Source organism: Aegilops tauschii, chromosome 4 (genome assembly GCF_002575655.3).
Source record: "Aegilops tauschii subsp. strangulata cultivar AL8/78 chromosome 4, Aet v6.0, whole genome shotgun sequence".
In the NCBI taxonomy this organism is placed as follows: domain Eukaryota; kingdom Viridiplantae; phylum Streptophyta; class Magnoliopsida; order Poales; family Poaceae; genus Aegilops; species Aegilops tauschii.
Genome location: NC_053038.3, coordinates 56,916,771 through 56,925,484, shown reverse-complemented (window position 1 = coordinate 56,925,484; position 8,714 = coordinate 56,916,771). Strand labels below are relative to the sequence as shown.

General features: G+C 47.3%; 1 protein-coding gene across 1 annotated transcript; it reads right to left on the bottom strand.

The window, feature by feature from the left end:
• Window positions 1-2,201: 2,201 nt before the first annotated feature.
• LOC141021650 (protein FAR-RED IMPAIRED RESPONSE 1-like) lies at window positions 2,202-5,286 on the bottom strand. Its single transcript, XM_073497502.1, has 2 exons — window positions 5,151-5,286; window positions 2,202-3,016 (listed from the first exon to the last, which is right to left on the bottom strand). Exons 1-2 carry the CDS (start codon window positions 5,284-5,286, stop codon window positions 2,202-2,204), a joined length of 951 nt encoding a protein of 316 aa, XP_073353603.1.
• Window positions 5,287-8,714: the final 3,428 nt, after the last annotated feature.

Below are 8,714 nucleotides of genomic sequence, written 5' to 3'. Positions count from 1 at the left end.
GCTCACAGTTATCCCTTTTTATGGGGAAGGTGCGGGTCGCGCTGCCCATTTACTGCGATGTGATGCATGCGTGCGGGAACCGCCCCACACATGACCCCCACGTCACGCACGACCCTCCACGTCGCGCGCGGGTCGTGGGAAGCGCAGCGCGCGAAAAGTTCTACCGTGGTAAAAATCGCCCCTCCTACCCGCGCACCGTTTTGGGCCTGGCCCAACAACGTGTCGCGCTTATGTGTGGCCCAGGCCCGGGGGCTCCTGTCGGTGTACAAAAGAAGGGGCGCACCTTTGTACACCTTTACCTGTGCACGGACAGACGGAGCCGCACCCACGGCCGCACCAAGCAGAACGGGGGAGGTGAACCGAGGTAAAACCGAAGCCCAAGACAGCCAGAGCAACGCCAAGGCCGAGACCACAAAAGAGCAGAGAGACGAAGCAGGTTCCCCCGGCAAGACCCTTGCCGGGCAGCCTCCACGACCCCGGTAAGGCCCTGGTCGGGGCGGCTCGTCCAACACCAGCGGAGCACACCACCCTCGAGCCCACGGTCCCCAACACCATCAACCACGTTGGGCCAGGGCTCGGGAGGCACCTCCATGGTGGCATGCAGATCTTTGTGAAGACAAGGAATATTCAAGATTAGATGAGGATTAAAAGACAACAATCCTCAGCAAGATCCTTGCCGAGGGGAGCCACAAGACCCCCGACAAGATCCTTGTCAGGGACAACAACACGCTACGGCGAGGCTCTTGTCGGGCCACCCGGCAAAGCCCTCGCCAAGGGCGCCAGCAGGGCCACCTCCAGGCCCGCACCAGCCAGGCCTCCACCGCCGTTCGCATGCAGCTTCCAGCCCAACCAGCTGGGCAGGCACCTGCGTGGCAACATGCAGCTCCCAGGCCAACTCATCAAGCGCCTGCATGGCGGCATGCAGATCTTCATGAAGACTTTGCCACCGCGCCACCTCAGCTGCCTGCCTGCCTACATGGCGCCGCATGCATTGCTGACTAGGGCGCATGTCGAAGCAAGGAGGAGCGGCGACGGACGGGACGGGCCTTGTTCCCGTCCCCAATAAAGCAAGGGGACACCTAAGTGATGCATTAAATGCGTCTTTTCCTGTAATACGAGCGGTAAGCTCGTAGCACTGTACGCCTTTCCACCTCCTGTGTGCCACTGTGGCAGCCCCTTTCGACTATAAAAGGAGGCCCATGGCGTACCGGAGAAGGATTCGGGTTTTTGGGACGACCCATCCACCGTAGCTAGTTGGAAGGCTCAAGAACACTCAATACATCCACCAAATCAGGACTAGGGTTTTACACATCCTCGTGGCCCAAACCTGGGTAAACAATCCTTGTGCTGATTACTAATCCTGCTCTTCTTGCAACCCTGCGCCCCGACAACCGTAGTAGGGATTCTTGTGATCCCATAGGTGTCGTTTCCCACCGACAGAGACTTGCAAAGATATCAAATCATGCATATAAGAGTTCAGAGAAGAACCAAATATTATTCATAGATAAACTTGATCATAAATCCGCAATTCAGCGGATCTCGGCAAACACACCGCAAAAAGTATTACATCGAATAGATCTCCAACAACATCGAGGAGAACTTTGTACTGAGAACCAAAGAGAGAGAAGAAGCCATCTAGCTAATAACTATGGATCCGAAGGTCTGTGGTAAACTACTCACGCTTCATCGGAGAGGCTATGGTGTTGATGTAGAAGCCCTCCGTGATCGATTCCCCTCCGGCAGATCGCTGGAAAATGCCCCAAGATGGGATCTCACGGGTACAGAAGGTTGCGGCGGTGGAAAAGTGGTTTCGTGGCTCCCCCTGATGTTTTAGGGTATAAGAGTATATATAGGCGAAAGAAGTACGTCGGTGGAGCTCCGAGGGGCCCATGAGGGTGGGGGCGCGCCCTCCTGCCTCGTGGCCACCTCGCTGAGTTCCACACTTCAACTCCAAGTCTTTTGGATTGTGTTTGTTCCAAGAAAGATCACCGAGAAGGTTTCATTTCGTTTGGATTCCGTTTGGTATTACTTTTCTACAAAACACTGAAATAGGCAAAAAAACAAAAACTGGCACTGGGCCTTCGGTTAATAGGTTAGTCCCAAAAATAATATAAAAGAGCATATTAAAGCCCATTAAACATCCAAAACAGATAATATAATAGCATGGAACAATAAAAGATTATAGATACGTTGGAGACGTATCAAGCATTAATGTGTTTCCTTGCCAATGCCATCCCTTCATTAGTAGTGCAAGTGTCTTTTGCTTGTTCCTTGAAATCATTCAGAATAGATGTATATCTCATGATATTTTTTCCTTCCTCTATCATACCCTTCTTAACTGCTGGCTGTTGGTAATCAGGCTCAACAAGATCCTCCTCTGGATCCCATGTCCACCTCTCTAGGATATTCCTCCTAGGTATCTCGTAGACTCCAATCTGTTCCATTACTCGTAGTATGTGTCCGCACAATAGCCCATCACGATAAAACTTGCAACAAGTGCATGAGTATACCCCTTCATCCTTGTTCGCCTGCACATGGTAGTCCCTATCCCCATACTTTGGTAGTATTCCTCGGAGCGACCACATCCCGAAGGTTCCATCTTGCAAAGTGTCACATCCGTAAGCAGTCTTTAGCTTCATCTCTACCTGGAACTTGGAGAACAGATTTGACGTGTATATCCCTCGCATCTGCAACTCGATTGGGTTCAATGAATACATGTCTGCCTCTTTGTAGATTGTGTCCACTTGCTCTTTCGCCATAGCCACCATTACTTTCTCCTGGATTGCAGTGTATTGAGTTGTGAATCCAATCAATGAGTTGTTGGGGTTCACGTACTTCTTGAGCACAGCATTGGATCCCTCGCTCCTTGCAGTTGTCTGCAAGAATGGAAAGAAATGCTTCATGTAGTACACCGGGGCCCAACATTTCCTATTTTCCCACAGCCAGTGAAAATGTTCGTTGTCGATCTGGCCATATTCATCCATCATTGCCCACCATTTGTTTTCAAACTCTTCCTCTGTGATACGCAAAACATCAGACAATTACAACATCATACACAATCAATGGTAATTAAAGTACAAGTATGCTGGTAACTTTTCTTAGTTATTAGGTGGTAACTTCATGGAACCAATTTTCCAGATCATTTTTTGTTCTTTTTCATATGTGACAGTTTTCTTTTCTTTTTTTGTTTGTCTTACACCTAGTCTGGTAACTTTCTAAACCAATAGTTGGTATCAACATATGTAGTTTTTCCGGTACAAAATAATAGACACATTTTTTGCTAATATCAAATGTAAATGTTTTTGTTTGTTATTTTTCTTTTGTACCCAGATGGTGATTACATGTCCACACATTTTTCCATTGTAATTTGATGTTGTTCCAATGAAACTGCCCCTGGTAATATAACCAACAAGATCATGGTAACTTGTGTAGACCCACACATGGTAACCTAAACATGGTAACTTGTGCCTCACACATATTCATATGGCTTCTCAAGTTTGCTGCATGGTAATTAAAATGGGTCAATAGAGTAGGTACGTACCAGTCAAGCTATTGTTGACACAGTCTTTGAACGCTTTGTTTAGTGGTTTATCATCAACCATAAGCTTTCCAAGTTTCTCCTGCGCCTTCTTCATTATATGCCAGCGGCAATTTCTGTGTATTATGTTCAAGAAGACCTCGTCGATCGCACTCCTCATTGCAAAGTCTTGGTCTGTGATGATGTTTTTTGGGCAACACCACCCATTGCATGGAGGAATGTGTTAAACAGCCACACAAAGTTCTCCTTTAGTTCATTTCGAACGAAGCCACACCCAAACTGGATGGATTGACCATGGTTATTAATTCCAATGAATGGTGCACACGGCATCTTGTACATGTTTGTCATGTATGTCATGTCGAACGACAAACAATCATTATACTTTGCATATGCCCTGCATGATGCGCCATCAACCCAGAACAAGGTCTCAACCTTGTCCTCATCATCAAGCTTGATTCTCCAGTAGAAATATGAATCTTTGGCCCTCATCTCTTGGAAGTACGCAACTGTGCTACCAACATCCGCGTGGTGGTGCTCTAAGCGGAACTTAGCTCATTGATTAGCAATGTCTTGTGTCGTGTAGGGTACGTCTTTAGCGCTTCCGTAGAACCATGACATTAGTTGCATCTGCCTCGCAGTACCAACGTTGCATCCGTGTAGAACCCTCAAGAAGTCCTGCTCCTCCTTCAGAATGTACCGATGTGATGATAAGAATTTTGTTAGGGACGGCTTTTTGATGAGGGGATGATTGTGGTTGTCCTCGAAACGACCAACAGTCCACCATGCATCATTGTGGGATAGGTACATGTGCGCTTCACATTCAGTCCTAACAACTTTCTTTTTTCCTCTTCTTGACAATGCTAGCTGGGTTTTCCACATCTTGCAGCTCATCCCTGTCCCTGCGTCGTTTGCCATATTTTGTACAAACTAGGAGCACCCTGCTTATAGTTCCACCAACCCTCTCTTTCTTGAATTGCTACCTAATTACAAAGCCAGTCCTGCGCGTCTAGATGTTGTAGTGGTCACGTACGCTCTCCAGAGTGTCAAATTTTGTCCCTTTTAAAGGTGGCTTAGGTGTGGAATATGCCTCCATGTTGATGCCTTCCATATCAGCGTCGATCCCAGCAGATTCTGGAGTTGCAAGTTCGCTTATTGTCTGCTCTCCAAGGCTCCCAGCTCATGTGCTTGCATTTGTTCTAGCACTAGGTGCATTTGTTCCACCACTGGGCAAGCTGTTGTTTGCGCTGATTGCCCGAGCACCTGCAATTTGGCCTGGTAGATTAGTGGAATATAGCATGAGAAATAACAGTTTTGCATCATGGTAGTTTTCTGAAGATTCAGTGAATGTATTTTTTCTTTCTACCTAAACAACCCTGGTAAGTTGCCTATTTTGAGCTTGGTAATATATGTGCACCAATGTTGGTAATTTTCAAACCCACTTCAATAGTAAAGTATTCTTTCTACCTAAACAACCCTGGTAATTTGCCTATTTTGAGCTTGGTAATATATGTGCACCAATGTTGGTAATTTTCAAACCCACTTCAATAGTAAAGTATAAAACTGGTTTTTTTATTCCATGATGATATGTAAATACTAATGCTGGTAAGTTTACCTGTTTCCATGATGTTTGGGTACGCAGAATTGTTGCTTGGTGTGCGCGCTGCATCTTCCTCTTCATGCATTCTCCCTTCTCCTCCATCTTCTGCATTATCTCCTCTGCTAGCATCCATTATCTCCTCCTGCTTCATTGTTTTTACGTTTGCATGTTAGTATACATTTACACGTGTTCACTCTTATTTTGAAACTCACTCTTTTGTTTCCTCTTTACACAGTTGTTTGAAGGCAAGAATCGCAGGGGTGATTGGCAAGAACATTAAACAGGACAATTACAGTACAACACGAGCATCTCCATTAAAAGGCACCACTTTTGTTTATCCAATGGTAGTACTCAACTAAAGTGGATGATAACTTTTACTATGCACAAATTGATAACTTGTTTACTTCATGCAGTATAGCATTTTGTTGACTCAAAAAATAACCTATTTTGTAATGCATTTTCCATTTGTATGAGAGTATGATTTTGGTGATCAATAAAGGTTCCTCTTTCCTTTATCTGTGTTTATTTTTCCATGGTACACACAAAATCTATGTTTTTTTTAGCAAGGGAGTGGGGTATATGGTGGGTAGTCTGTTATGTTGCATAAAGTTGGTAACAAAAAGTACGAGGGGTTGGTAATTTTGCACTTAGTTGATTGGTAAGTCACTGTAATAGGCAGAATTATCAGAGAAGTTTGCTTATTATGTTTCCATGAGGTGGAAGGATGGTAATTTTTGCACGGATTGGGAGGGGTGGGGTGGGGGTGGGGTAAGTCTTTGTATTAAGCAGAATTTTTTGGAGATGTTGGATGAGTCTTGATTCTTACCAGGGATGGGGTGATGTTGCCTGGTGATTTGTTTGCCATATCCCTGGTAATTTCCCCCGTCCAGGCCTCTGGTTTGATGTATGCAGAGTAGTAGGCCTCTGGTTTGATCCAGATCTGGAGGAGTGTTAGGTTTTTGGTGTTCATTTGAATAGCTGGGTAGGGGGAGGGGTGAGTGGGTTGTGGGGAGGGGCGTGTGGGTGGTGGGGAGGGTGGGAGAGGGTATACTTGCGTGGGAGGTAAGGGGGGTGGGGGAAAGTTGGGATGTGGAAAGTGCGTCGTGGGGGGATGGCTTCTTTCTGTTGGGCCTTGTACAGCGATCAGCTTTGTAAGCGGGAGGGTGATCGGCCTGGTAAGCGGGAGTGACTGACTCGCAGGAGGGGGAGGATCGTATGGCAGATTTCCTATCGAGCACACTGTTGCCAAATATCACTGTCCTAAAACGAATGAGTGCCAAACAAAAGTGGTCATCTACTGCTTCCTTTATACCCTGATTAATACGTCGAGATGTCACTATTGCAGGATGCTGCTAACGCGACACTACGATCAGAGACCATTCGATGAAACTGTGTGCGATGCAATAATCGCAAACGGTGGTGTAAAAGAACCATCAAAAAGGTGCAAAACATTTGCGATGGCGGAGCCATCAAACACGATTCAGATTTTAGTTGTGTGTGCGATGCAGGGCATATGGTTCAGTCCAATGAACTGTTTGCGATGAGGCGGAACAAAAGAAACGGGCAGCCTGATGAAGGCGTGTGCAATATACAGCATACGGTTCACTCGGATGAAATGTTTGTGATTAGGAAACACAAAAGAAACGGTCAGCTAGATCAAGGTGTGTGTGATTGAGGGCATACGCTTTGAAAGGATTAATTGTTTGCGATTAGGCAACAGAACAGAAACGGGTCAGCCAGATCAAAGTGTGTGCGATTGATGGCATACACTTCACATGGATGAACTATTTGCGATTAGCCACAACAAACTGAAGCAGTTAGATAGATCAACGTGTGTGCGCTAGACGGGTACACACATTCTAATTAAAAGAAGCGTGCGCGATAGCAATAACGAGCGCGCACGGTTGTTGGACCAAGATGTGTGCTGACATTGCCTATTGCGGTGCACCCTATGGTGCAAACGCCACGTACGCGGTCGGGAAGGCGTACGTGCTCACGTTACGCCTTCCGGGAATAGTGCCGCACTTATAATCGTTAGTAAATTTTGAGCATGCGTCCCGTCACATTCCAAATTGCAAACCTATTCACACCGATCAAAACCTAAACGGTTTCCCACTTAGGAGCGTATTACTACTCGGTTATAAATACTACTACTCCAAGATGACTGCACATTCCTCCTCCACTCCTCATCCACAGAAACAAAGTAATTCATCATCGTTCCCTTTGCATCTGCCATGGCCAGCATGAGTTCTGGGTCGAGAGATTGCCACCAGGGAGATGCGAGCATGGAAGCGGAAGCACGAGAGATGTCCCGCCTCGCCGTGAAATCAGCCGGCATGTCCCGCCGCATGGCCGTAGCAGCACAGAGGTCCCGTCGCGCCGCTGAAGCAGCACACAGGTCCCGCCACGCCGTCGATGCGGCAGACTGGTCCGGCCACGCCGCGGAAGTAGAAGAGATGTCCCACCGCGCTGCGAATGCAGCAGAGATGTCCTCCCACGCCTTGGCAGCATGGCAAAATGTCTCGCGGGCAGGCGAGGACTCTTACAGGCGCATGCATGCGATCGTCCATAGCCAGATGGATCAGATCTCTGGCTGGGCAAGGTTGCAGGACGACATGAAAGCCTCTTTTGAAGAGGCTACCGGCGTAATCCGACAACTAAATGAGAGCAATGCAAAGCTCCGGGCCGAGCCCGACCTGCTGAGGGCGAAGATCGTCGGAAGTGCGGAGCAGCAGGAGGAGACCACTGCCTTGTTGAAGAGGTCTGGCGTCAACGTCGAGAAACTTATGGACGAGAATGCCATGCTGCGCATCGAGCACAGAAGGCTGGTGGAGGAATCCGTGGGTGCTCTCAAGCAGCATCTTGAGGACAAGAAAGAGCTCATCACCGCTCGCCGCGGAGACTAGTTCCTGCGGCCTGCAGCAATGTAGAGATTAGCGAGCCAGGTCATTGTCTTCCTTCTTCTTTTGCCCTTGTGTATTTCAGGCGTTGCCGCATGTGCTTTTTTTAATCATGCTCCTAAATATGTAAGGCAATTATTATCCACTGTCATCGTCCTTATATTCATCATGCTTGCTATAAGTCACAGTGGATGCTATATAAGTCCGTCAGATCTTACATCAAGATCCGTGCAAAACTTTCTTTTAAGATTTTCATTTTTCTCTCTTAAATCTCAGCCCAGTGAGACATATAGCCATGCCGTAGAACAGGGGCTCGGGCGCCATCATTGGAGACGTTGGGAGGGAGGTGCGCGGCGGGTAGAGGTCAAAGGGCTCTCCTCCCGATGAGCATGCGCAGGGGTCTGATCGCACGCCTCCCGTACTCAAATAGCTACCCCGCACGGCACCTCCTAGCCAATAAAATAGGGGACGCGTGGCGGCACGTAATTGGTAAGTAGAACGCCCACGGTTTCAATAATACTTGTGTTTCCGATTTGTAACGTGACAACACTTGTTCCAAAATGACTTTGTTGATTGTTAATGTGTGCGCCTTCGCAAATCAGACAGAAAAATTACCACAACATGTTGGTGCCATGTCATGACACCATGCCAAGTTTCATGATTTTCAGGCGTGTTTTGG

Excerpts from the sequence above, each read along its gene's own strand:
- LOC141021650 (XM_073497502.1), bottom strand. The coding sequence starts at position 5,286 with ATGAAGCAGGAGGAGATAATGGATGCTAGCAGAGGAGATAATGCAGAA. Across the intron at positions 3,017-5,150 it reads CCCAAACATCATGGAAACAG|AGGAAGAGTTTGAAAACAAA; the intron begins GTAAACTTACCA and ends TGCGTATCACAG.